At 37.1% G+C, this 27,684-nt stretch overlaps 4 protein-coding genes across 11 annotated transcripts; 1 reads left to right on the forward strand and 3 right to left on the reverse strand.

Moving 5' to 3' along the window:
- Window positions 1–2,966: 2,966 nt before the first annotated feature.
- LOC137744818 (transcription factor EMB1444-like) lies at window positions 2,967–8,074 on the forward strand. Of its 2 annotated transcripts, none has more exons than XM_068484621.1 (11): window positions 2,967–3,177; window positions 3,263–3,718; window positions 4,095–4,301; window positions 4,632–4,719; window positions 4,832–4,873; window positions 4,982–5,041; window positions 5,319–6,518; window positions 6,605–6,706; window positions 6,961–7,146; window positions 7,228–7,353; window positions 7,668–8,074. In XM_068484621.1, exons 2-11 carry the CDS (start codon window positions 3,621–3,623, stop codon window positions 7,755–7,757), a joined length of 2,199 nt encoding a protein of 732 aa, XP_068340722.1. In that variant the 5' UTR covers window positions 2,967–3,177; window positions 3,263–3,620; the 3' UTR covers window positions 7,758–8,074. The 2 variants fall into 2 exon arrangements, with proteins under 2 accessions (XP_068340722.1, XP_068340723.1); XM_068484622.1 differs by having other exon boundaries at window positions 7,006–7,146.
- A 31-nt stretch (window positions 8,075–8,105) lies between these two features.
- On the reverse strand, window positions 8,106–11,621 carry LOC137744820 (ultraviolet-B receptor UVR8-like). Of its 3 annotated transcripts, XM_068484625.1 has the most exons (11): window positions 11,177–11,621; window positions 10,997–11,070; window positions 10,832–10,916; window positions 10,068–10,199; window positions 9,735–9,971; window positions 9,360–9,581; window positions 9,057–9,100; window positions 8,683–8,865; window positions 8,484–8,574; window positions 8,343–8,386; window positions 8,106–8,246 (listed from the first exon to the last, which is right to left on the reverse strand). In XM_068484625.1, the coding sequence occupies exons 1-11, from the start codon at window positions 11,388–11,390 to the stop codon at window positions 8,124–8,126; spliced, it is 1,449 nt and encodes a 482-aa protein (XP_068340726.1). In that variant the 5' UTR covers window positions 11,391–11,621; the 3' UTR covers window positions 8,106–8,123. The 3 variants fall into 3 exon arrangements, with proteins under 3 accessions (XP_068340726.1, XP_068340725.1, XP_068340724.1); XM_068484624.1 differs by lacking the exon at window positions 9,360–9,581; XM_068484623.1 differs by lacking the exon at window positions 9,360–9,581 and having other exon boundaries at window positions 8,484–8,580.
- Window positions 11,622–13,962: 2,341 nt separating this feature from the next.
- On the reverse strand, window positions 13,963–15,502 carry LOC137746122 (tropinone reductase homolog At2g29290-like). Of its 5 annotated transcripts, none has more exons than XM_068486192.1 (5): window positions 15,345–15,502; window positions 15,045–15,252; window positions 14,472–14,688; window positions 14,276–14,376; window positions 13,963–14,138 (listed from the first exon to the last, which is right to left on the reverse strand). In XM_068486192.1, the coding sequence occupies exons 1-5, from the start codon at window positions 15,419–15,421 to the stop codon at window positions 13,968–13,970; spliced, it is 774 nt and encodes a 257-aa protein (XP_068342293.1). In that variant the 5' UTR covers window positions 15,422–15,502; the 3' UTR covers window positions 13,963–13,967. The 5 variants fall into 5 exon arrangements, with proteins under 5 accessions (XP_068342293.1, XP_068342292.1, XP_068342294.1 ...); XM_068486191.1 differs by having other exon boundaries at window positions 14,267–14,376; XM_068486193.1 differs by having other exon boundaries at window positions 13,963–14,122; window positions 14,263–14,376.
- Window positions 15,503–18,948: 3,446 nt separating this feature from the next.
- LOC137745952 (tropinone reductase homolog) lies at window positions 18,949–20,630 on the reverse strand. Its single transcript, XM_068485983.1, has 5 exons — window positions 20,442–20,630; window positions 20,126–20,333; window positions 19,818–20,034; window positions 19,572–19,681; window positions 18,949–19,450 (listed from the first exon to the last, which is right to left on the reverse strand). The coding sequence occupies exons 1-5, from the start codon at window positions 20,516–20,518 to the stop codon at window positions 19,280–19,282; spliced, it is 783 nt and encodes a 260-aa protein (XP_068342084.1). The 5' UTR covers window positions 20,519–20,630; the 3' UTR covers window positions 18,949–19,279.
- Window positions 20,631–27,684: the final 7,054 nt, after the last annotated feature.

Below are 27,684 nucleotides of genomic sequence, written 5' to 3' on the forward strand. Positions count from 1 at the left end.
CTACTTAATTTGGTTTCATAGGTGAAACGAATATATTTAATCTATTGGTGTGCTTATATGAAGTAAGGTCAACATATCAAATAGGTGTTTAGAAAACTTGAACAACTTATCGTACATGTATGTTTACTAAGTATGTTTGTGTCAACTTTTATCATAAAATGCCATATCTCATAAGCGTTTTGATCGATGATTCAATGTTAATCTAACTTACGTAACTTCCACTTGCATGTTGGTGTAGTTAATTAATAAATTAATAATCATTTTCCCGGTCTAGTAATTGAGGGAGGCATCACATATCACAAATTGCACAAACGTGTCGCTTTGTAGTAGATTCATTGTTAGGCTAACTACGACTTTACATTATAAGTTTGGAGTGATTTTTAAAATATGTTGCAAACTTTGAATTTTCTCACATCACATCACGCTATGAGATTTTAAATTTTTATTAATTTATAGTTTTTGTCTATTTGACTATATGATCTATCATTAAATTGATGACGTGACAAACATGTGATCCACTTATGAGTTGATGTGAAGGTCACAATTACAACACATGGATGAAAACTAGTAATCTGATCTCCTTTCGAGTATAACTTTTATGTAACAAGAATGGTCAATTCGTTGCTACCTTGTGAAAAATTTAAAGGAATGACAATGCATGATTAATTTAGAATACCACCATTATAGATCTTAGATCTAGAAAAGTTTCTAGACTCTCATGTCCTTCTTCGAAATAGTATCCCGAACCCTACATTTAAAGTTTACGCATGTACTTGCATTTCACTTCATCTACACTGCTACAATAAGAATGGTTATCGACATAGTAGGATTGGTGTCAACATCGTTGCCGTTGTCCCTCTCCCTCTCTTTCCTCCTTTCTTTTCTCCCCATCTAACCCAACCCAGGCCGTGAGATTTTAGTAAATACTCATTAATGTATTATTATATCGTTCTCTGGATAATTAATAATCAACAATAAGCTAAAGATTTCAAGAGAATAAAGAGCAATAAAACCTGATTGACGAATATAATAAAATCAATAGCGCCAATTGGTTCTCTTCTATTCTTCTTATAATCTACATCACAATATGGAATATTAGAATCATCCAGTGTTTGTTTAATAAATTATTGAAAACAAAATATAAATTCATAGTTTCGGTTCCCTCAAATTACAATCTTCAAGATCACGTGAGAGTTGATTTACATATTCAGTAGAAATAGAAAGATTGAGAATTTGAAAGAAAAAGAGGATTGCAAATGGACTTAGGTTTTACAACTTTATATGTTGAAGAAGAAGGTAAAATATGTCGAAAAATTATTATTATTATAATATTAAATTTATTCATTGAATGGAAATTAGAAGTTAAGCATTTTGGTAGAAAGATGCGTCTATTCAAATGAAGAGTTGCAATTTTTTACTCTTCTTGAATAGTCACATGCTTCCAAAAAAGGTATCTCAAATTCTACATTAGGGAAGCCCCTATAATCAATTGATAATTTTTTTATTAGTTACATAATTATACATAGAATGCATTAAATATTAGAGAGTCTCATTGAGTCCATATAAGAGAGTATTTAACACAATTGTGGTTTATTGAAGCCTTGTAGTTTGGAGTGCTACTATTACAAGGATGTGATCATTGTGTCTTGGGAGACGAGCGCCAGTCAACCATAAGCACCGTAGTGGGACGTTAACTTGTCTTAAGGACAAAGTGTCCAACACTTGCTTCGACCGTATTTTCAAGTTTTTCTAATCCATTATGTCATTTTCATTTAACATTGGTTACTTATGTGTATGCATTACTTTGATATATCATTGAATGAATTATTTATGATTTTCTATGAAATTTAATATAGCAATTAGATTCTAATTTTTCGAACAAAATTTAATATGTGTTTTTTTTTGTCTGACCCTTTCTATGATTTCTTGTTTTTGTTTTTGTTACTTGTTATTGAAAGTGAATTTGAAAAGCAAAATTAAAAAAAGAAAAAAAACATTTGGACTAGGACGATGGCTTGTTTGTAATCAATTGTTGGATGGGGCCATTAATTTTATATGGAGTAAATTTTTAAAAGAAGAAAAAACTATTGACTAAAGTGTAGCTCCGAACTGCACACAGAAAAAAAAAAGAGGCGGACCATTTCTACTGCGCTCGCAATTCAATTATAATGTCCTTAATTTTGTTATATTTATATGTATCTACAGGATATATAAAAAAACATTGGGCCAACAAGATAGAAGGCCCTAATGACTAAGGTGCAGCTCTAAGTATCGACTTCCACACAACAAAAAATAAAAAATAAAAAATAAAAAATAAAAAACAAAAACAAAAACAAAGACAAAAAGAAAGAAAAAGAAAAAAAAGAGGCGGGCCGTTTCAATAATTATCCATCGTAATATTTAATAGATTTGTGGATCCATATCTACGCTACGTCTACATGTTATCACTGATAGAAATTTTGAGAAAATTGTGACGGAATGATTACATCAATTTGCAGCATCCATACTAAGGCACTACATTAATTTATTTTTAATTTCATGGAACATCTTGATGCGTTGGGTCAATTCAAGACTACTTGTGATAAAAATTCAAAATAAAAAGTCGATAATAACCGGATGGATTGAGATCCTCTCCAAATCTCACATCTCGAGTCGACCGATACATCAATCCGGACCATTCATTTTAAATTCTACGGTCTCCATTAGCCTTATCCCTGTAGCCTACCTCACACACAATTTCTCTTTCGAACGCTCAAATATCTCTCTCTTGAAGGTCTGTATTGCTCTTTATGTCGGCATTGGAGCGTGATATTAGGAGAGGATCTCAATCCCGACATGACTACTAAACAATGGCCCCCACATCCCATAGAAAAACAAATTTGTGGGTCCGGAAACCCACTCCCTCCGCTCCAACCGAGCTATATAATCCGACTTTGGACCAGTTTGAAATCCGCCAAAACCAAAAACGTGACCGGTTCCCCGGTGGAGGCATTTTGTAAAAGAAAAAGCATACAACCGTTGTTTCACTTGTTTGAGGTGCGTTTGGACATTCGGAGCTTGTGGACTTCGGGAGAGCGAGGAAGAAGAAGAAGGCCAATTTCCCAAGAAAACACTACAAACACAGAGAGAAATGGAAGCCAGTGAATACGAACACGATCAGCGTCTTCGTTTCTAGAGGTGAGTGCTTTCTCAGTTTTCTTGCAGTAGCTGATTGAATTTTCATGAAAATATCCTCATAGTTTTGTGTGTGTTTGTTTGGCAGCGATTTTTGCTTCGAACTAATAGAAACAGAGTTATGAACTGCTTAATCGAATCAGTCGAACGAGTAGGGGCAGAGCTTCTTATCAATTCTCGATTTGTTTAAGTGCTTTTTGATTAAGTTGATTAGTAGCTGAGAGAGAGAGAGGGAGAGCGGGCTTAGTGTTCAGTGATGGCATTGTCTTCGACCGATCCACCGATTAAACGAAGAGCGGGATTGCGGATTAAGCAGGCGGGTCGGGCTTCGTACCAGGGCAGCTAGATAAGGTGTTTGTTGGTTTTGTGTGCTTTTTTTGGAAGTGATTATTGATTTTGTTACTAGTTGTTGTATTTGAGAGACTTTTGAGGAAGTTGAGAAGATAATGGGGACTACTGCTCTGAGGCAGTTGCTGAAGAGCCTCTGCAGCGATTCGCCTTGGAATTATTCAGTGTTTTGGAAGCTTAAGCACCAGAGTGATTTGTAAGCTTCTTTCCTTTTCTTCGCTTTCTGCTATGAATTATACTCTTGTTGAAAATTTTAATCTGTTTATCCGTCCTTAGAATTCAGAAAGTGATTAATTAGTTAGTCAAAATGCTTCTGCAATTTTAGTTTTGACGATGATCTTGTCGTTTCCTTAGATGAATTCTATTTGAAATTTGTGATTCGATACAATACATATGCGTAACCGCATAGAGGTTTCAACGTTTCTATTTCACACAAATAAAAATTCTAGTATGATTCTTATCTTAGGATTGACATCCTAATGGTGTTTCTACGCCGAGCTTATTGTGTGTCTCATGTATATCAAATCTAGTGGCGATCTTCAGTATGATACTGGTCTTCTTGTTGTCTTAAGGATATTGTCTTGGGAGGATGGGTACTGTCATCACCCAAATCCAAGAGAAACTGTGGAACATTCATCGGATGACATCTACTTCAGCGACGCAAATCAGATGCATTTTAAGGATTTTGCAACAAGTATCCATGATGGTGGATCTGCAGGATATCCAATTGCACTGGCTGTGGCTGATATGGAACATCTTCAGTACACATTTGGAAAAGGGTACAATCTTGTTCTTCACTCTTGTCTTGTTGCGTACTTCGTTTCAATCTCCAAAAACGTTTCTATCTAAATGTTTTATAAGAAATATCTTCAAATATAGAAGTAACAAAAAGAAATTTTGGTGGAGGCAATTTCGCTTTCTTCGTTATTTGCCACCATCAGTGAATACACATTACACACGTATGAAAGTGACTTTTTTAAACTGGTACAACCTGAAAAGTTCTGTCTCGTAAGAGATATCAGGAAGGCACACGATGTGTTTATTGTTAAGGTTCTCAAATGTCTTAAGGAATGAAAAATGGTTCACTGTGGATTTAAATAATTTCTCAGGGTTGTTGGTGAGGTGACATGTACAGGGAGCTTTACCTGGGTTTTCCTTGACAATCTATGCACCAGAGAGTCTGATTTAGTTCCTCAGGTAAATCTTATTCGAGCAAGCTAATGTAAATTCTTAGTGATCTTCGTATACAGTTGGTAAAATTTCTTCTAGTAGTTAACAGTATAACTAAAAAAAGAATATATCTTCTCAGTGTCCAGATGAATGGCTACTTCAGTTTGCATTGGGTATCAAGGTAATTCTTTTGGCAGCACAGATTAGGCCACAGTTTTAATTTTATAGCTCAAGTTTCACTTGTTCATAATGGATGAAAATCTCATTACATATTTGATTTCTCATGCAGACAATTTTGCTTGTACCTGTACTTCCATATGGAGTTCTGCAACTTGGCTCCTTGGAGATGGTGCGTGCTCATTCTGAACTTATTCTAAACTTCCTGAATTGGTCTACCGTCACATCCCCTTCTGGATAGTAGCTTACAAGTTTATTTGGGAAGTTGTGGCAGTGGAATTTATACAACTTACACTGCATGAATCTCACATAATGTTCTTCCCCCCTTCTGGAGCTTAAGGACTCACATGTGTTTCTCAGTCTCTCCCTCTCCCTCTCTCTCTCTGTAACACGTGCACTGATTTGTATTCATCTTATTAGTCCCTTTCTTCTCTGATCAAAATTTTCAGGTTGCTGAAGATCCGGCAGTGGTTGCTTTTGTGAAAGATAGATTCAATGCCATTCACAATGTTGAGGGGAAAACTGTACCTTTTACCTTAAACAAAGACATTGAAGCTCGATCATCATGGTCACAATCATTTAGTTTAATGCAGAACACATTTGAGCCATCAGCTATTACCGTGAATCCACTCAAAGTTAAAAGGTCAGAAGATGTTGATAACATCAGACTGAATGATAACTTATTGTCGACCTTCGGGCAATTTTTGCAATTGCCAACTGCTGAGGATGCACTTCTAGAGACCGGAACAGATGAGCCAGAAGTTCTTAAGAGTACAGGCGAAAGTGTGATTGCTGTTCCGCCAACTTTTCACTGTGGAGAATCAAGTCCACTCAGTCAGTCAATAGATACCAGCTTGCTGGGTATGATGGAAAGTCAGATGTTTGGGCTGTCTAGTCTAGAGGAAGAACTTCTAGCCTATTCTCAATTTGGTGGCTATGGTTTGGAAGTGTTTGGAGAATCCATGAGCGGTTTCAATTCTTACTCTGTTGGAGGTGTAGCAGAACCATTCGAAGACGTTAATGCTAAAGATACTAGTTACAACACGGTGAATAATTTCTTTAGCTTTCCTGAAAATTGTGAACTACACAAAGCACTTGGAACACCTTTGCAGAGGCAGACAGATGAACATATATGGGACCCATCTATCGGCATTGATGATACATGTAGGAGCTCGAGTTTGCAGAAAGATCTCGCTACCTGTATTGAACCATCATGGTTTTCCAAAGGAAGTGATGCTGAGAACCTCTCGAAAGCTTTTGTAGCCAAGGACGAAGGGTCGTCTAGCAGATCAGAGAATATTGAATCATCTATTACCTCATCAAGTCAATTTCCTGCTTCTTTCAAACAATTCAAATTTGAAGCGAGTGCCCCAGTTGGAAGTGATTCAACAACATGGAACCATACATCTACTTTACATGTCAGGGGTGAGATTTCAGCTTCTTTCACAGGCACGATAAGCACTTTGGTTGACGAAGAGCAGAAGGAGAAAGGGTACAAGTCTACAAAGTCTAAAAAGGAACAAAAGTTGTCTGGTGGCACTGCAAGAAAGACCAGGCTTGGCAATAGCCCGAAGCTAAGACCAAGAGATAGACAACTGATTCAGGATCGTATGAAAGAGCTACGGGACCTTGTCCCAAATGGTGCTAAGGTAACACCCTTTCTCTATTTTTTGAGGGACAAAAACATAATTGCTTGTTTTTCTCTAACTAGACGTGTTTGGTTTCTGGTATTCAGTGCAGCATGGACGGCCTTTTAGACCGAACCGTTAAACACATGCAGTTTTTAAGAAGCATGACTGACCAAGCTGAAAAACTGAGGTGCTACACACCACAAGAGGTATGCAAAGCCTTTTTTTCTTGGTAAATTATGCATGAAATAATTAAAATGAAAATATCAATAAACAGCAGCAGGCCAGGACAAGCACCATGATGGTCTCCCAAAGATGAAAAAAACTTCTGTACAACGTCCTGGACTTAGAATTTTTATTTGTCCTCAAAGTCATTTTGTAGTTCCGAATCCAGCTTCTGCGTAATGTTGAAGACCAACGAATTAATCACTAGTTTCTAACTATATCCTTGATGCTTTTGCAGGCACCTCATTCCAATAACACGAGCGAATCCTTGATGCTTTTGCAGGCACCTCATTCCAATAACACGAGCGAAGCCACAAGTGGCTGCGAAAGTGGGACAAGCAGGGCTTTCGAAGTTGGAAGTGGACTCCAGATTTGCCCCATTGTGGTAGAAGATCTTGAACACCCAGGACACATGCTTATAGAGGTTTGTTGCACGCCCCCCTATTTGTCAACGCAAAGCTTCGTTGCAGAAGCGTTTCGTCTAAATTTTCCATGACTACTGCAGATGCTATGTGATGAACACGGACTTTTCTTAGACATAGCCCAAGCAATCCGACAACAAGAGCTGACTATCTTGAAGGGTGTGATTGAAACTCGCTCAAGCAACATGTGGGCACATTTTGTTGTCGAGGTACAGTTCATCTCTGTGGTAATTTAGTTTTGGAAAACGGCCGAAGTATGATTTCTGTAGCATCATATAGTTCAGGCGAAGTTCCACTTTGGTCCATATAGTTTCAATTCTTACAATTTAAGAACAATACTCGATTTACTCTCGTATTTGTCCTTGAATTGTTACATTTAGTAACTACAGATACCAAATGCGAAAACTGAAACTACATAGACCAACAATTATTCGGAAAATACGAAGACCAAAATCGTAATATAGTCTAAAGAAGCCCATAATTTTTGCTTTTCTAAATGTTATGTTTGTTTGAACGTGCTCAGGCACCAAGGGGTTTTCACAGAATGGATGTGTTTTGGCCACTACTGCATCTTCTGCAACGCAGGAGAGGTTCAATATCAAGCAGGATCTGATGCGCCTCCATCTATATCCAAGAAAGGGCAAGCCGCCGGGTATTGTGCGTCAAAACTAGGTGACGATGGCGAGACCTAGGAAGCGTCACCATCACATCCTCATCAGAGCAAGACTAAATTATCAGTACAACTACTTTAATTGTTTGTGTACAAACTTAAGATTTCTCTGCAATTTGAAATAAAAATTAGCTTCTAAAAACGGGAAAGAATGGAATACATGCCTAAACGGCTCCGCGAATGTGCGCAAAGAAATAATGTACACCATGATACAAGCCTAAGTATGCATCTAATAACACAGACTAGTTGAAGATGTCATATTCCAACTAGTCATTCCTTTTCTATTGTCATCATCGATCGAACCCAAACTCAAATGGGTCTTTCGGCTAGAAGTAGCGTGTGCCACCAGCCACATGCAATATTTTTCGTTAAGCAGCCTTCTATTGAAACTTGAGAAGGAATGTTCCTATCCACGGAATCGCCCAGGCCAAGCTGCATCCAAACAGGAATAGAAAAGTTCGTTAATGATCGTGCAAGAGTAGACGTTGTGACTAAAAGATTTTGATCGTATAACTTATGAAATCATACTTGGCCATACTTGTTCCACCCCCAACTAAATAACTGGCCGTCTTCTGCAGCCAAAATAACAAATGGAATGTTCAAATTAATAGCTTTGTGAATATCAATGATTAGTGCAAGTATCAACACTTTTCAGCTTCATTAGCTTACCCGTTAGAATGACACTATGTCGAGCGCCGCAGGAGGCTACTTTTGTATGCTTGCTTCCCAAACCCGGAGAATCCAATATCTTAGGTAGAGTCTGAAGCTACAAGAATATGATTTAGTTAATTCATGCAACAAGAAGTTGGGCCAAGCTAAGATCACAAAGCTGAAAAAAGAACCAAGATGGATAACTTGTTGAGCGTACCTCACCCTCGTCGGCACCTGTTCCCAGCTGTCCAAACTGATTCCCTCCAAATGCATATACATGCCCGTCAACAGATACACACAGTGTATGCCATAGTCCGGCAGCAATGTTTTTCACTTTAGTTTCGGATAATGATTTCACATAACTTGGTCTTAGCTGATCTATTGTATTCCCTTGCCCACACTGGATCAAAATGGGAAAAGAAAAGAAATGCAGCAGATAAATAACAAGAACGAGAAAAGAAAAATTCGGTTCTAATTGAAAATCTAATCAGTAGTACTCCTAAATATGAAAGTATACAAGGAGAGCAATCAATTCTCTCAGTTCCGGCCAACTCAAACAGCATGAGACCTTGACTAGCATAGCAAGCTCACCTGTCCGTAAAGCCCCCAGCCAAAAGTAAGCAGTGCTCCAGCATCTGCAAATTGAAAAATTATTTCTAAATATAAAGGAGTGATACAGTTGAAATGGTCACACAAAAGAGGATGTCTTCGTAAAAATAAGAGGATCCATACAACAACCAAGAACAATCCCGCATTTTGCACAGATCCAAAGATAATTAAGGATGGGAAACAAATAAGTAGGATTATATTAACGCGTACAACCTATAAACACAATCTATTAACCGGCTCTTCATTCTCTGGTTGCAAGCTCTATACGATCCCTAAAATGCTGACCTGTTATTACTGCACTGTGCCGGCCTCCACAAGCAATCTCCTTCACAAAACTTCCAGGAACTTTTGAACCTTGAGATATCACAGAAGACCTATCCTTCCCAGACGCAGATGGCTCAATACATGGGATGACATGAGGAGAAGAAACCATTTTTACCCTGGTACCCAAACCTAGCTGTCCTTCGCCTCCATAGCCCCAACCCCACACCTGTCCCATATCTGAAACTTCGGTTAAAATTATGATGCATCAGGGTCTTGCGTTACATCAAAAATCTTCCATAGCTTCGTACATCCTACAACCTACAAAACTATATGGTGTGACCATAAAGAAAAGCAACTGTCCTGAAAGTCTTAAATACAACCCCGAAACATTATTACCTGATAATGCTAAAGTATGGCGCCCACCAGCTGCAACAGTGGTGATTCTCACTCCAGGACCCAGAGTTACAAGACAAGGGGATGGATTGAAGAATTCTTTACCACCTGTGGAGCTTTCAGATTCGACTTTAGCTGATGAAATTTTCCTTCGCTTTGCAATTTCCTCTCTGGCCCTTTTGCTGTCAAGATGAGATACTGTCCCACCAGTCAAATTGAAGCCTTGAGGCATTGATTTTACTGTATAAGACAATAAGGTCTTAATCACATTGATCTAGTACAATCGAAAAGGCGTCCGTGCATGTTTTTCCAGATATACCCAGGTTACAGAAATACCTTGTTCAGCTGGTAATGAACTTTGATTCCCTGTAGTATCCTTTTGGAGATGTTCCACCATACCCAGGTCACCGATAAGATTCCCAGAGGGAACACACTCTTTCCAACCCCAAGTGTATACTTCACCAGTCTCTGTAGAATGTAGATTGACCAATAATCCCAATTAGTTCACATTCTGGTCCTGTAGAAACTAGGGGCCCGTTTGATAACCATTTTGCTTTTAGCTCCATCAGTTTTCATTTTTCTTGTAGAGAGAGGGGGAATGCATGGGAGAAATGAAGGATATAGAGGAGAGGATAAGTAGGGTGGAAAAGACGTAGAAGAAATGTACAAAAAAAGGAAAACAGATGAAAACCAAAAACCCAAACACTATTTTAAGTTGTTTTCACTTTCCAGATTTTGTTCTCATTCATTCTTCTTTATTTCTTCCCCTCCCTCTCACCACCCTTCTTCATCCCTCCTTTTCCCCATATACTATTTCCATATCTCAGTTATAAAAATGAAAACTAAAAACTAACAACGAAATGTTTATCAAACGGGCCGTAGATTATCCATATTTCACCATGTTACCAAACTCAAATAGTAGAATTACCGCGGTATTTCACGCAATTTGACTAAATGCAACTAGTATCAAGAAACACTAATAATCCACACAACAGTCAACTAACCAATTTACACATAAATCCTTTTATTTCAAACACAAATTTAAGTAGTGAACAATGAATATTCATTCCGTCATCAGAAATAAGAGCGAAAAAACCTACCCGTAACAGCAACGCAATGAGCCCAACCAGCAGCAGCCTTGAGTATTGAAGCTTCAGTTGGGAGAGGATATGCCTCCGGAGTCCCCTTAACAAAGATGAAAAAATTAATCCCAGAAAATTCGAATTCCTAAATAATTATAAGTAATTACAAGACCGCTGCATTACCCCGTGCTTCCCAGAAATGACGTAGCTCTGCCCCTCATCGTCCGTCGACCCCCACGTCATCAGCTTCCCACACTCTAATCAAAACCATCATCCAAACAAATTGAAAAACAGGATTAACAAATCGAACAAGTAATTAAGCATTGATCACTTGGTTAAAGATTGAGAATTCGAGGATCAAACCTGAGATGGCCATGGCGAATCCGCAACCGCCGCCGCAGACGTCCTTCCACGAATATCCACCCTCCATCCGATTAGGAAACCGCACCGGCGACAGAGACACTATCGGAGACTTCACCGGCGATACTCCGGGAAGATATCCCCACGTATACACCAGAGCTTCTCTCCGCTCCTCCGTTTTCGTCGACCCTCCTCCTCCTCCTTCATTGCAGTCCATCGTCGCTCCAAAACGACCCCGTTGTCTCGTATAACAAATCTGACAACAAAATCTCTCTCCCTCTCTCTCTCTCTCTACTTTCTCTCCCTAGCGAAAGTTTCAGCGAGTCCGGAGAAGAAAGCAAAAGGACAGAGAGAGACTCGGAAGAGCGAGGCGTATAATTTGCCGGGATGCAACTCGCGCCACGTCGGATACCACGTGGAGGGATCTGGGCCGTGAGTATGGATTACTTTTTTGGTAGCCACGAGTTTGCTGGAACTTTCTGGAGGGGGAGTTATGGAGGCGGGGCTGGTTGGCTGCCACGTGTAGGGTGGGGCTGTACTGTTCGAATTCATATATTTAATCGTTGTCCGGTTTGAAATTTTGTCTTTGTTTGACCAGTAATCCGGGATCTTATACGCTGGTGAAGCGGCTGCGTGGAAGGTAAACTGACGTTGGATCCAAACATTTTTATAATCGACGGTCAGGTGAACATTTAAATATGTATTTTCTAAGGTGAACATTTAAAAATGTTTTTTTAGGATCTATTTGGATTTTTACTATAGATTGGTTTAAAAAAATATTTTCATCAAAAACATTTTTAGCCATTTCAAAAACACTTTCAAACGAGCCTTAAGTTTTTAGCTTTGGGAATAACTAGAGTTGTCTTTAACCATGTCACACGCAAAGCTAACGAAGCAACTCATCGTTTAGCTGGCCTTAGCCTCTTCTCCTCTAGCTCGTGTTTGTGGTTCGAAGATCCCCTAGATTGTCTAGCTGATATTCAGTTTGAGTATTGTAAGCAGCAAGGCTACTTTTTGTTTTGTTGCAGTAGAGATGCGTCCTACTTTGTTCCAGATGTAACTCTTCCCTTCATCAATGATAATCTCATGGCTTTGACTGAAGAAAAAGTGCGTTAGTGAACTATTGATCTCCCTTGTTAGTTGTGTTAGTGAACTATTCAATTCGGTTTATGACTAATCTTATTGACATATCGATTCAATTCTATTAGTTTTCACTATAGTTTTGTGTTACAAATTCAATTAATTACTATTTTTACTTTGATGGTATTGATTCGTCTAAATAGTCAATATTATTAGTTGAACAACTTTTTTTTAAAAAAAATTTATAATGTAGCGGAGCTACTAATGAGGAACCATGATTGGAAAAATGTAGCATGAAGGTGGGACTCCAATTCTTTTATCGAGTTATTCTAAGCACGAATTCTTTTTGTGTTAACATAGTCCAAAAGATAATGTTATGAAGTAGCCTGTATGCCGTTTCTCTCTCGAGCTCGACTTCACCTCTCCTCCGCCCTCCTTCTTTGAGTCTCGACTTCGGCCAACCACCACACCATACCCTCCCCCTCGACCACACCATACAAACCACACACAAGGACACATCTGCTACTATCTCTATCCGATTCTCTATCTTGGTCGAGCGACTCTCGAGCTCCAAGTTGATGTATTTGTTTTGAATTACTTTTGAAATCTAGGGTTTTGCTTCGAATTATTTTTCGAATTAAGGTTGGAATTCAAGAATCAAAATCTAGGGTTTGGTTCCGAATTAATTTTGGTTTCTGTTTGTGAAAATTGGGTTTATGCAATTTTTATTGTTTATGGATTTGGATTCTGCTATTGGATTTGGATTTGGTTTTGGTTTTATCAAATTAAATAACTTGATTTTCTTGGCATGCGTGTTTGATTTTGCAAGATCTCTTGCAATTTTTATTTGTTCTTGTTTGTTGCTTTGTTCTCATTTCAAAATGATATTGATACTGAATGTGTTCAGATTGTATTGAAAGTCGAAACTGTAGGAAAATGTTCACTTGCATTCCATTTCCTATTTAATTTTATCCATATAATCTGGGATATTATCTGATTCTTTGATTTGGGATTTTGACGCTGGTTTGAATTGATTTAATCAGGGGCATTCATTTACAAGAAAGTAAATAGAAATTGAATTAAAATCCCGGACCGTACCAAAGTTCAATTTTTTTTTTTTTCAAGAATCCTAAAATTGGAAATACCCAAATTTGGGTTCAGTTTTGGTATTCGGAATCCTATCCCAAAATAGATTGGTTTGGGATCCGGGTTACCATTTTCAGATCGGGATCCCTATCCGAACCACCCTTACATCTAGCATATGATCATTAGTTTTTTTTCTTTATCAACAAAGGAAGATTCGAACTTGGAATACCAATATTTGGGAGCGCTATTTGAGTGGTACCTGTGCGTGAGTGCGTGTATGATTCACAAAATATTGTACTGGCTAATTTTACAACCAATTGACAAGACCATATATCATTTCATTTCCTACATCTACAAATCGTTCACATTTGGAATATCTTAACAATTTAGGCATATATATACTTGAGCTTGAGTTGATATTAAACTTTATTAATCTTGAAAAGTACATAAACCCTAATGTGCACATGTTGTGCCAAAGAGCATGACATTTTACATAATTTTGCACGAGGTTTATCAAGAAACTGATTAAATGTGAAACTATATGTCAACAAACTCATTAGAGTGTGACTGATCCGCAGGAAAAAAAAAAAAAAAACAAATGTTGGGACTGATAATATTGATGGGTTTGCTAGAAACCACTAACTGTGAACCCTCCATCAACGCTAATGACTTGTCCATTGATGAAAGAAGCAGCAGGGAGGCAAAGGAAGGACACCAGAGACGAAATTTCATTAGGTTGTGCAAGACGAGGGATGGGAGTTCTACCTATTAGCCGTCTGAAATCTTCAGCATGACCATCCTGATAATGTAAAATCAAGTTTAGAATGTGTCAGATCAAATATCACTAACGCAGTTTGATTAAATTGTTGCAAATCAAAGTCAATTAATCTCAGACAAAATAATAAGCCGGAGGGGAGTGCTACATACATTTTCGACTTTAGCCCCGGTGTTGACAGCCCATGGTGCCACAGTGTTTGTGCGAATGTTGTCTTTTGCCCATTCACATGCCAAATTTTTTGCAATCTGTATCACTGCTCCTGTATATTTGAAAAAACAGAATTGTTTTTAGGGCTTTGGAGCTAATAATATTTGCAGTTTTTTTTTAACTAAACAATAATAATTAATAAATTACCTTTGGTTGCTGCATAGGCAGATAGTCTGGGTAGAGCTTTCAGACCAGCAATAGAGGAGACAAATACAATACTTGCGTTTTCTGAGGCCTTCAAGAGAGGATATGCAAGTTGACACAGATGGTAGGGAGATTCAACATTGGTGCTCATCATGCTTGAAAAATCTTCCAAAGTGTAATCTGCGGTACTCCTGAGAGTACATGTTGCAGCATTATTTACCTGTGACAAAAAAATCACCTAGAAAATTAGATTTTACACCAAGAATGTGAAAGAGAGCAAAATTAATGCTGCAACCAAGGTCTCATGATTATTATTATGCAGAGTCACACATAATGTTGAACAATATTGCAATCCAACATTGGAAACTTGATAGAAAATTTATAACTTGTATTATATGGTTTACACTCTTAATTGAACCAGGATCTTTTGTGATAAAATCAAACACCTACGGAGCTGTGCATGTGGTTAAGTTGGAACATTTTAGTGTGATTATAGAAGTCCACTTGCTCGACTCTAAAATTTCAACACATAACACACAAAGGAAAGAGAAAAGGAAGGGCAATAAGTAAACTTACAAGGATGTTAAGCTTGCCGTTGAAAATTGAGGAGACGGTTTTGATGAGGTTTTCCCTTTGAGCTTTAGAGGTGAGGTCACAAACTGATCCAGTCACTTTAAATCCCTTATCTTCCCATTCTCGAAGCCTCTCAACAATCTGTGCTTCGTTGCGAGCACAAGTATGTACGGTTGCTCCAAGTCCCGCTAGCTCTTCTACTGTCGCATATCTAATGCACAAATTATACAAAAGAACAATGTCAACAAGGGAAATAAATATGAATTTACTAAACAAATCGACGGAGAGAGAGAGAGAGCTAACCCGATGCCTTTAGTTCCACCGGTGACGAGGGCGGTCGTACCCTTTAGAGACCATCTTTGGCTGTTGAAACCTGCCATTGGTATGTTTTGCTTGAAGTGTTGATTGTTTAACAGGCAATAAGAAGGCTGAGTTTAGTTAGTACAGAAGGATGAAGAAGAATGAACTAAAATGTTGATGTGAGGATAATCTATGGAAGCTTTGCATATATATATAGTATTTATTCTTGCTCACTTAAATGGAAAACAAAGTTCTAATTAATTAAAATGAGGAAAGGATCAAACATCGTACGTGTTACGTAGTAGCCGTCCTTTGGCTGAGTCCAACTTCTTAATTAGGGTTTTGTCAATTCAATACGTTGATGGAGTCGATACCATGCTCGTCAAAAGTTGGTACGTATCATTGACTTTCTTTTGGAAAATATTTTGTTTTTTAAAGTGACTTTGATATATTTAATACAACTGATAGGAAAGATGAAGCACCAAAAAAAAAATTTAAGGGAAGTTTCTATTATGTCTTCCTTTACTGTAGTTGGCTTAGCCAATAGCTATTTATTTTGAAGAGGTCCGCGCCCGTTCGTTTTAAATTCAACAATTATTTAGATTAAATAAACAAATACGGAAAATGTATTATACAAAATTGACTTTGAAGAGCTAATCTGAAACCCTAAGGCTAAAGTCCATAGACACTACAAAAAAAAACTTTTCCAAACGAAATAATTTCGTTGAGCCAAATAAGGTATCATCAAAATCGGAACTAAAATAACTGTTAAATCATAATGATACGTTTTTAACCATCGAAGCATTTAATCTCGCTACCTAATTCCTGAAAATTTACTTTTTATGATTTTTGCGTATGCAATCTTTGCGGCGGACATGGAAAAAATAGTAAGGGGTGTGCCCATTGCCTGATGGCCTACAATTGAAAAAAGGGTTTACGGGTTACGGGAGATATCCTCTTTCCTTTATTCATGAGCCCAACCCTATTTCATTTAGTATTTTAGGTGCTTTTGTTGCATATAATGTAACTCTTGTAGTGGATCAAGTAGACTTTTCGAGTAGCAAAGCTAGCTCTTCGTGTCATTGGTATTGGGCAAGTGAACCTGGCTACACAACAATTGTTACTGTATAAGAGGATCTAGTTCCACACCAATTTGCTTCATACTATATTCAAACAAGTTTAATGGTTAGATAGTTGAAATTATATTCATAGAGTGTTTATCCCACCAAAACAATATATTCAATAAATACTTAGAGTTTATTCTATACTTCTATTAAATAAAACATAAGATTTTGTGGTAACCGTGAAGCCAAAATTATTCCAAAAATCCTAGAGACGGCACGTGGATTTTTCCTTAAGAAGACAAAATTGCCCTCATTAAATGGGAATGTTACACAAATATTCTCACGCGCAGCTCAACATTCCTGGAGACTCAAGGAGCTGACTATGACTGCTCCAAGCTCCCTTGCTCGTGGCTTGGAAAAGTCAAAGGCATTAAAAATAGGATTAATCACCAAATCCAATCTTTAATACATTCCTAAATGAAGATCAACTCAAACAAGTAAATAATCTTCATCACAATCAATCAAGGATGTTTCTATCATCATCGCAAGATATTATTTCCTAATTAATATATGGAGATAATTTTTTCCTCATCCATCCTATGGATGTCACAGCTTGGCCAATGGGAAGCTACCATGTGTAGGGCAAAACCCTACACCTAGGCCGACCACCTACCCGTAATTACCCCATCTCCACCAACTTCTGGTCAGGTTTTGCTACACACTTAGGCATAGGATCCATTGCCCAAACCCTCCTCCCCCCACCTCTTGGGTGTGTGTGGCTTTAGCCTTGAACAAATGTGTTGATTATTTTAGGTGCAAATTCGTCAAGAATCAAGACCGCGGATTCTTGTTACCACAATAACCACTCGTGTAAATATTTTAAATTGTTGATCGGGTCCGTTCATTCTATTCTTCTAGGGTCTAGCAGTGTAGTTGTAGAAAATCATATATCAAAATCGGAGTTAAAAAAATGTTAAATTGTGATAATACGATTTCAACCGTTGAAGGATTTCGTTTCGTTACCTATTCTTGGAAACTTGCATTTGGGTGATTTTTGGTAGATGCAATCTCGAAGTGTACTATATACCAATTACATTGACGGTTGGATTTTTGAAATAAATTTAACAGATTGTGGAAGTCATCGAAAGAATTTAATATGCTAAAACGTCTCTCACCTTTGCTCAAAGAAATATTACATTTTCCTGAAGAAATATAAACCCTAAACCCTAAGTCACCAAGGAAAATGAGAAATAACCAAAGAAATATTTTATGAATTGGGGTTTGTCTGATGATCTGGTTCGTCGAGCCTAGTTACCTTCGTTGACGAACTGGTTTTCCATTGGGTGGAAGGGGGCATAATAAGCGCCTTTTTTAATTTTAATTTTAATTTTTTCTCCTTGGCGCAAAACTTTGTCTGACGAGGTTACTTTGCCTGTTGAAATTGTTATGTCGCCTAAAGTCGCTAAAAAAAAACCTAAACGCTAACCCTTTTTGCTCGACCAAATTATTATTTTTTGTTGGATCAAGTTTATGATCAGTCTGACAAAATTTTGTTTGGTGGGCAAATAGTAATTTATGATAGTGAGAGCTCACCACGTTGATCATCTGGTGGTCTGCTTAAGAGGGCGAAAGTTGTAACTACAAATTAATTCAGGTAACAAAAATGTGGTAGGACTAGTTTCTTTTCTTTTAGGCACTAAAAATCTGTTCACTTGTCCGGACCTAGAGGAAGAAACTGAATAATAAGGTTACCAATTTGACCAAGAGGAAGAAACTGAATAATAATTTCACCCAAAAAACAAAAGGAATAATTATGTTAATTAACTTTGACTTAGAAAAAAGGTCTAATTCATTCATATTCCATACAATTATTCAATTTGCTAGTTTTCCTTCCTACAATAAGTTCTATATATATGTACATTATATAACAAGTTACATGTAACGTGATTAAAGAGTCAAACACATAGATAAGTATATACATTTGTTGTAGGTTAAACAATTCATGTCTTATTAGTTATCACTGTGGAAAAAGCACGACGGTTGATGATGATGAGATGGAAACTAAGTATTCAGATACGTCTATTGACGCTGCCGTCCATGGGAGGTTAATATTGAGACGAACTCTATGGAAATTGAGCTTTGCGCTATAGTAATCGAGCTGCACATGCAGTTTCTCCTTCGGTCAACTCTAAGGTTTGCAATATCTCAACCTCATGGGCATCCCAACTCCTCCATCTCTTGGTGATGATCTAGTCACGTGATGGTTTGTTTCATAGTAGGTACCAACTCCTGTCCTATTTATCTTTATTCTTGTTTAGCCCTTTTGGTTTGGTTTTTTGCCTTTGGGGATTTCAATAAAATACCAATAAAAGAAAATTATTATAAACGACATCGTTGATAAAAAAAAAGTTATATCAATCATACATATGGGGTCATTTAAACGGACTGTACTCATATTGGGTCCCAGTTTTATAGTAAAGTGTGAGTAATGTAACTCGTAAATGTGATACAAATATTTTTTTAATTGTAATTTCATTGTGTACTTATAATGTAATACCAGCTGCTTAAAAGTTTGGATATAATACTTAGGCTTTAGCTGACATCCAAATCCAAAGAAGTAAAATTATGTTTATCCTTACATTTTACAAAGTAAACGCCCAAATTATTACAGAGACTTTTAACAATAGAAGTATTGGACTGACTATTTCCCCGGGGCTTATTACTAACATAGAGATGTCGACATATCCACAAATTGGAGGAACTGATATTATCCATAGGCAATAATTGAAGTATTGTTGGGATTGTTAGATGATATATGCGATCAGATAGATAGGATGCTGATTTTGCAGCCTATACATTGATGAGTTGAGTTCACTAGAAACCGCTAACGGTAAATCCTCCGTCAACGCTAATAACTTGTCCATTGATGTAAGACGCAGCAGGAAGGCAGAGGAAAGTGACCAGAGATGAGATTTCATTAGGCTGTGCAAGGCGACGGATGGGAGTTCGACCTATTAGGCGTCTGAAATCATCAGAATGACCGTCCTGACAAAACAAATTAAATCAAGTTCAATTGTTAGATGAGATACGCCTAAAACATATTAATTAAATTGGTAAGACACAAGGGACTCAACAATATTTAGGTATAGAGCGGATGGATGCTTACAGATTCAACTTTAACTCCGGTGTTGACAGCCCATGGCGCCACAGCATTAGTACGAATGCTGTCTTTTGCCCATTCACATGCCAAGTTCTTCGAAATTTGGATGACTGCACCTGTAAGATAGCAATGGTAGTAATCTTTAGAGGTCGTGCAATTAATCTTACACATGTTATGCGTGTGAGGCAGTTAGTTCCGGAGAAATTGAGAATTAACATAGGGACGGTTTTGGAAGATTAATTAATCACTCACTTTTTGTTGCTGCATAGGCAGAGAGTTTCGGTAGAGCTACCACACCGGCAATGGAGGCAACAAAGACAATACTTGCATTTCCTGAGGCCTTCAAGAGGGGGTGTGCAAGTTGAGAAAGATGGTAGGGAGATTCAACATTGGTTTCCATCATAGTTGAGAAATCTTCCAAAGTGTAATCTGTGGTTCCTCTAAGTGTGCATGTTGCGGCACTATTTACCTACATATTGCACCATATGTAGCAAACTCAAAACCCATCTTTATGTTAATCAATAAGCTGCGAATTAAGGTTATTTCATAAATGAACTTACAAGGATGTTAAGTTTTCCATCAAAAATAGAGGAAACAGTTTTGATGAGGTTCTCTCTTTGTGCTTTAGAGGTGAGATCACAAACTGAGCCGGTCACGTTGAATCCCTTATTTTCCCATTCTTTAAGCCTCTCAAGAATCTGTGTTTTGTTACGAGCACAGGTATGCACGGTTGCTCCAAGTCCGGCTAGTTCTTCCACTATGGCATATCTGATAATTTTGCATTCGCAACAAAATTTTCACACGAAATAAATTAACATGATGTTTCAAATACAGAAACTATATTGAAGATAAGAGATATGTGGCAAAGTTAATTACCCTATGCCTTTGGTTCCACCGGTGACGAGGGCAGTCATACCCTGTAGTGACCATCTTTGGCTGTCGAAACCTGCCATGTATGTTTACTTGATCTGAAACTAAAGATGTTTGTTCACTTCGAGTGGTTCTTTAGTTAGCGGGCAAGAAGAAGGCTCTGTATATATATTACTGAAAGCTCAAGACGAACGAATTAACTAAAATGTGTTGTGCTGATAATCTGTGTAACCAGTCTGTATGTATAGTAGTCTTGCTGGAAACCCACTTGAAACGAAAATATTAAATTAAGATCACAAAGTCTCCAACCGCGTTTTATATGTGGAACTCCAATTGGGCGGAGTCAAACTTCCTGACAATTAGGGATTGTCAACTTCTTGCATTGATGAGTGCATGGATGCAGGTATAGAACCATATGCTAGTCTGCAATTTGTATTAATTATTATTATTATTATTATTATTATTTATTTATTTTTTTGAGTTGGTTCCCAGCAATTTGTATTATTAATTATTTTTTTACATGAGCAATTTGTATACGATTCTTGACTTTTCCATCTACGAGTTGTAAACACGGATACGTATGGTACGCACTAATTGACTTTGTAGAGCTTGCCCAATTTCAAATGCAAGTAGGAAAGAAAAAATGAAAACTAATGAAAAGGGTTTGAAAACTTTGAGTTTTAATGATAAGGACAAAATAAAGGGTAAAATGAATAATACCAGGATTGACTTTTTAGTGTAAAAATGTGGTTTTTCGTTAAAGTGAACAGTACCGTGGGCTTTTCGTTAAAACTCCCAAATGTAAGTCCATGGTTCACCATAATGGGGTTTACTATTGGTCATACATTTGAGCTCATATCAAAAGTCCACGGTTCACCATTATCAGATATGCGTATGAACGTTTGCGTGAAAACAAATTCAGTTGCGTTTACCAAAAAAAAAAAAAAACAAAACAAATTCAGTTGCTCGTTGAGTAGTTTGCTTCTCAGTGCTTATAGGTTTTCACTCGTTGGACTTCGAAGAGATTTAATGAATCCTTTAATTTGTTGTTTGTAAGGCGTATACTGATGGCTTATGCCAACAAAATGATATGTATTTAGAATAGATTATTTGTATATGCGATACTTGCGCCACAAGTAAATAGAACTCCTATATCAAATGATTGTGCGGAAGCATAGCTCAAGTTTGGTTATTTTTAATGGTTTGCCTATTAAGGACTGCAACTGTTTATCGATATTATGTTAAGATGGAGTTGGATATAAACTGGTTATTTTCAAACACACCACTTTAGTTCAATTATTCATAAGAGAAGAGTAAAGACAATAAGTAACATGAGCAATAAGTACAAAGTTGAAATTGATTTTAATAACATTGAATACAAAAAATAAGTAAAGTAGATACACAAATGAACTTAAAACAATCGATAAAGCTCTTATCGGATTGATTTCAAGGCCGTCGAATTAGGTTAAAGATTATTCTTTGTAAAGGGTTCAACCAAAGAGATCTCATCCTTTCCTGGCACCCCACTAGAACAAAACAGTTCATCTACCAAATCAATTCTATCACAGGCATATATAGCTCGTGGTAAAAACTATTCAATTACCACGGCCAAGTTTAACTCGTGGTAGATAACATTAATCCACCATGGTCAAATTTTGACCCGTTGTTAAAAGTGAATAATTTGCAATGGACATTTATATCCGTGATGAAATATCATAATTACCACGAGATATGTTCGTAGTGGTTACTTCAAACTACCACATCGTCTTTTGCGAATTCATCACGCCTTTGGCCGTGGTGGATGTTTTTATCTTCATAATTGAAAACATTTGGAGGAGGTGGGAGATAAAAAATTTGGAGGGCTACCAAAGTTTTGACATGGCGCCCAAAATCTCTAACTCCCTATTTTCAAAGAGAGCATGTTAGCTCTCCCTCCTCATTTTCATTTCTCTCTTGCAGCTTCTCTGCCTATACTCTTCAAAAATTTCCAAACACCTCTACTTTTGCATACTCGAGCTCAATTCCACCTTTTCAGAATCAGAAACAAAACCATCTCTAATTGCAAACCCGGCGAGTTCCTTGCAAACTCGTCCTCCCTTCCGTCGACTGCGCACCCAAGTCCGCGACTTCTTTTGTAAGGTAAAAATCCCAAAGCTTGTTCCAATATGCTCATGTATGTGTTATGTATATGAAAATCCATACGAGAATTCTCTGAAATTCGATCATGGCGATGGCTCCTGCGGTTTCTATTTAGATGATAGGTATAGGGGATACAACCGAAGCCGATCCGATTTGGGTTCGAATCCATATAGGAAGCAGTATGATGCTAGTCCCGATGCGGGTATGGCGATGGTGTTTTTGCTCATAAAGGTGATAAGGTAGAGCCGTATGGGTCGTGATTTTGAGCACCCAAAATGGAATGTAGACATTCTGCATTTGAAGTATATCCGTTTGTTAGCATAGAAGGTTTAGTGTTTAGGAGGGATAGGTAATTTCATTACAATAGGTTCGGTTTAGTTATAATTGTCCAATAGCGGGCAAGTCCTTCCTTATTTGTCTGCAAATCATCACTCTGTCGTGACTAGTGAGTCATGTAAGATGATTTTTAATGAATTACTCTGACTTGCTTTCTTTGATTCTACTTCTGAGAAAAGCAGGTACTGCAATGCACCTTTCTAATATCTGCTTTCACCACCATCAAGGTTTAATCATCAAGTGAAGCATAAGAGCTTGGTTTTCAACTTTCAGACTTGCACACCAAGTGCTTGTTTTTTGTTCTCAAAGAAAACTGATTTGTAACCGTGCATTGGTTTTCAACTTTCACTGCTTTCTTCGATTCTCCATTTTCTATTTATTCATTATCCCCAGTTTTTCCCCTCGACACCGCTACAAGATGTGATGTAAGTTCATTTTACTTTAGCATCAAGTTCGATAAGGAACTTTTAATTTATGTATTGAGGTAAAAGTAATTTGTATGTTTATTTTTCTTATCATGTAGTCAAATAGTTACACTGCCAACACCCTTTTGGATACAGTGACTGCTGCAACTGTATAGGTTGGAAACTTGGGAATTTTGCCTTTCCCCTTGTCCTAAAAGAATAATGGTCCCCCTTATTTATTGACAACATGTGATTAATTAGGGCCTAGGTGATGTTTTTCTTGTTTCTGCTCATGTTATTTGACATGTTGTCATGTAGTAAGTATAAACATTGATACTTGTTTTGAGATGTATTTGATGCTTTGGTTCTATGTGAAAATTATTGAAGGTGGGCTGGATTAATCATTTCGTGTTTCAGTTATATATGTGTTCATTTTGAGTAGGATGGGATGTATATGATGCTTTGCTTCAATGCATAATCTCTAATGAACTCTTTATCATTCATTTTGCGAACTTATTGAAATTTGTTATCAATGTTTGTTTGGCCCTTTTTCTTATTTCGTTACTGCTGTTTTTAGGTCCCCGGTGAGGCAGTTACAAAATGCATTGCTTGTGGGTCAGATTTGGGCTTTATAGATCTCAGGGAGGCAGTATAGATCTCCAAAGAACTAAGAATGGTGTAAAACAGGTTCCTAATTCCAGTTACCAGGTTTCCAAATCATCCCCCCAGCTATGAAACTGATTATGTTTAACTTGTCTCAATGTCTTCAACTGGAGAAATAAAATCAACAAATCCTGAGGCAAAAGTTCATCACATGATGCATGGCCAACTTCGTTACTGGCCTTCAACTGTTGCAGCTGCTCTTGTCATCCTGGCTTCTTTAGAAGGCAATCGTGATGTGTCTCGCCAACGAGTAATAGAGGTAATTGCCAAAATTTTTCTTTCAAACTACATTAGACTATAATGTAGAGTGATAGGGTTCTGTTATTGTGAAGAACACATCCAATTCTCAATTACTCATTGATGCGATCTCATGGTTTTGCAAACTCATGTGAGAACAGAAGGTGATGATCTACACGAATGCATAGAGGTATGGATGAATTCTGATATCATGAATTTTGATCATATTTTCAACTTGCAAGAACAACAAATGCATCTTTTCATTAAGGCAATAAGGAGCATTTACATTCCTGGATTCAGGTGAATGTAACAAAATATGACTTATTCAAATCTCGTTTATATACTCTCACTGTTGTCATTTGAAAGATAACATAGTTTATATGCGTGCTAATTACTGAGATATTCTTAATTCAACAAGATAGTTCTCAATGAATGCTTTTTTTGGCTTGCAGGTTTTTGCCTACCAAGAGTAACAACGAAAGGTGGAGATTAGATAAGGAAAGTAGTGAATTCATACAGACATTGATTGCAAAAAAGGGCAAAAGGAAGGGAGATTCGAGAAATCTCCTTAGTTTGTTAATGACGCTGTACAAGAAAAGAAGTATTCCACGTTTTCAGAGACAATTAGCTCCCAGTTGCAGAGAATTGAATGACTCAAGATTGTAAGTTCATTAAAATCTTTAATTTAGCCAGCTTAACGAAAATCTAATCCAATCAATTTGAATCAAATTATCAATGCTAGCAAGAAGTTGATGTTTCGTGCATTGGATAAAAGTAGACGTTGTATATTTACACAATTAAGCTGCTAGATCCTCACATTTTGTTTATTTTCTCACTTTTTAAACAGGTGACTATGACTGTTAATGAAACGCTCAAGCTTTACCCTTTAACCGATATGCTTGCGTGGCATGCAACAAAGAAGGTTAAGCTCGGGAGCTTGGAAAGTCCTGTTGGTGCACAAATTTATTTGGCGTTGGTCGCTCTCCATCACGACATAGAGATTAGGGGCAGTAGTGCGCTCTCAAGGTCCTTTGTTTGGAGGGGTTGAAAGAAATGTGAAGTCTTAAAGTGACAAACTCCTTATTCGTTGGAGGTCTCTGGATAGTTTGGTATTTCTTTGTATATCTCATCGTTTTGTTGTTAGCTTTAGTTTAGTGTACAACTATAAAGTTTGAATCTATGATTTTTTTATTTAATTTTTATATTGTAGTAAATGTGTAATTTTGTTTATAAATATTATATAATACATTTATTAAACAATATATATATATATATATATATATATATTTTTTTTTTTTTTGGAATTTTTTTTTATAACAGGCATTAGCCGTGACCAATTTGTAATCCACAACAGTTATAGTGCATGTGGTGTTAGATTTTAATCTACAACGGGCACAATTCATGGTTGTATTACAATTGACAACGAGCATAACCCGTAGTAGAATTTGTGATCTGTGACTTTCTATCACATCTAGATTACTAACGGGCACAGTGTCCGTGGCGGATTGCAATCTACCACGGGCATCGACCGTGATGGATGAGCTTTTTTCTACTAGTGCCCTCTTCCTTACCAAGCCTTGCAAGGAATTTGTTACATGTATTGCAGCACCGCTATCAATCCACCCTGAGTCTCGAGCATATTCAACATTATTTGTTTCAAAAACTAAGACTTCACCTTTAAAAATCATTACATTACCTTTTCCTTTACCACTGTCAATCCACTTCTTGTACTTTTGGCAGTGTCTCTTCATGTGTCCAGGCTTCTTGCAGAAGAAACACTTTCCTTTGAAAGCTTCGAACCCCTTGTTTTCACCTAGCTTAAAGTGATATGATGCCGCTTTGTTATTGTCTTGTTTTGCAGCAGTACCATTGGACTAAGTCACCATGTTCACCTTTTTCTCAAATATTTCCTTCCTAATGCTGCTCCTTATGCACACAAATGGCAATCAATTCATTCAAGCTCCACTTTTCCTTAAGAGCAACTCCACGCCTAAAGACTTTGCGCCAGCACCCAGCCCATTTATCCACTTAATTGAACAGTAATAGACCCAATGAACAGTAATAGGCCAAAGCATCTCCACCCCAAAAAAAATGTGCTGGCACCCAGTCTAAAAATGCGCTGGCACAAACGATCTCCACCCCTACAAAATACGCTGGCACCCAGTCCATTTAAAATATTAAATAATTTTTTTATAAAATAATAAATAAAAAAAATAGTTTTAATTTCGGATAGGATTTTTAACCAATCTCGTCACACCACGTGTCATTATCCGAACGTACTATTTTTTGAATAGATTTCTGCTAAGATTTTCAACCAATCCCGACAACCCACGTGTCACTTCCTGTTTACAATAATTTAGGCAAGATTTCGATTTCCCACAACTTCTGGACCGGTTGCCACAATTTTGTATCTAGGGCAATCTTTGACAATTTGCCAACATTCCCATTTGTTGAATGATTTGTTATGGTTCTTTGCATTGTAGAATGCTTGTGCTTGTAGTGTCTATAAAAATGTGGGATAAGATAGTATTAAAAAATACGGGTGTAACACCAATAAATAAATTAAAATATTGATGGACGTGGAATGCATATAAATTACATAAGAAATTACGTAGAAATTACATAAGAAATTAAATAAATTAAAATATTGATGTGGGTGTAACACAAATAAATAAATTACAATATTGATGGGCGTGGAATGCATATTACATAGAAATTACATAAGAAATTAAATAAATTAAAATATTGATGTGGGTGGAATGCATATAAATAAATAAAAATATTGTTACCTCATCCGCTAAACTTGTCCCACTATGCAGATTACCAGAAGCATGAGAGATGGCGTTTTTCCAACAAGTAAAGGATGCATTGAGTTTTTTCCAACGACCTTGAAGACCTTGACTAGATCTGGCATCTTTTCCATGTACATTGCAAAACGCTTTCGTAATTTTACTCCACATTTCTTGCTTATCCATCTCATTACCCGTAATCGGGTCATGAGTAGTGCGAACCCAACATTCACACAACGTAACATCTTCACTGAGCTTCCACGAAGTCATTTTTTTCTCTCAAAGTGTACAAAATATTCAAATATAGAAAGTGTAGAAAATATTGAAATGTGGTGTAAGGTGGAAGATGAGGGTTAGGTATTTATAGAAAAAAAAAATTGATTTTTTAAAATTTTTTTGTATTTTTTAAAAAAAATTCACAATTTTTAATTAATTTTTAATAAATTTTAATGTTGTAATTAATTTGGACCGTTGGATTTGAAAAATAATCAAATCCAACAGCCAATAAGCTGCCACGTGGCCAACGGTCAAAATTCTGACCGTTGGGCCTTTTTTTATTTATTTATTTATTTTTGGTGAAAAAAACTTGGACCGTTGATCTGTGATCAGACGGTCCATTTTAAAAGTCAAATTTAAATTTTTTTTACCGTTGGAAATCCAACGGCCTACAAAAACTAGTCG

The sequence above is a fragment of the Pyrus communis genome, chromosome 9 (genome assembly GCF_963583255.1).
Source record: "Pyrus communis chromosome 9, drPyrComm1.1, whole genome shotgun sequence".
Taxonomy (NCBI): Eukaryota; Viridiplantae; Streptophyta; class Magnoliopsida; order Rosales; family Rosaceae; genus Pyrus; species Pyrus communis.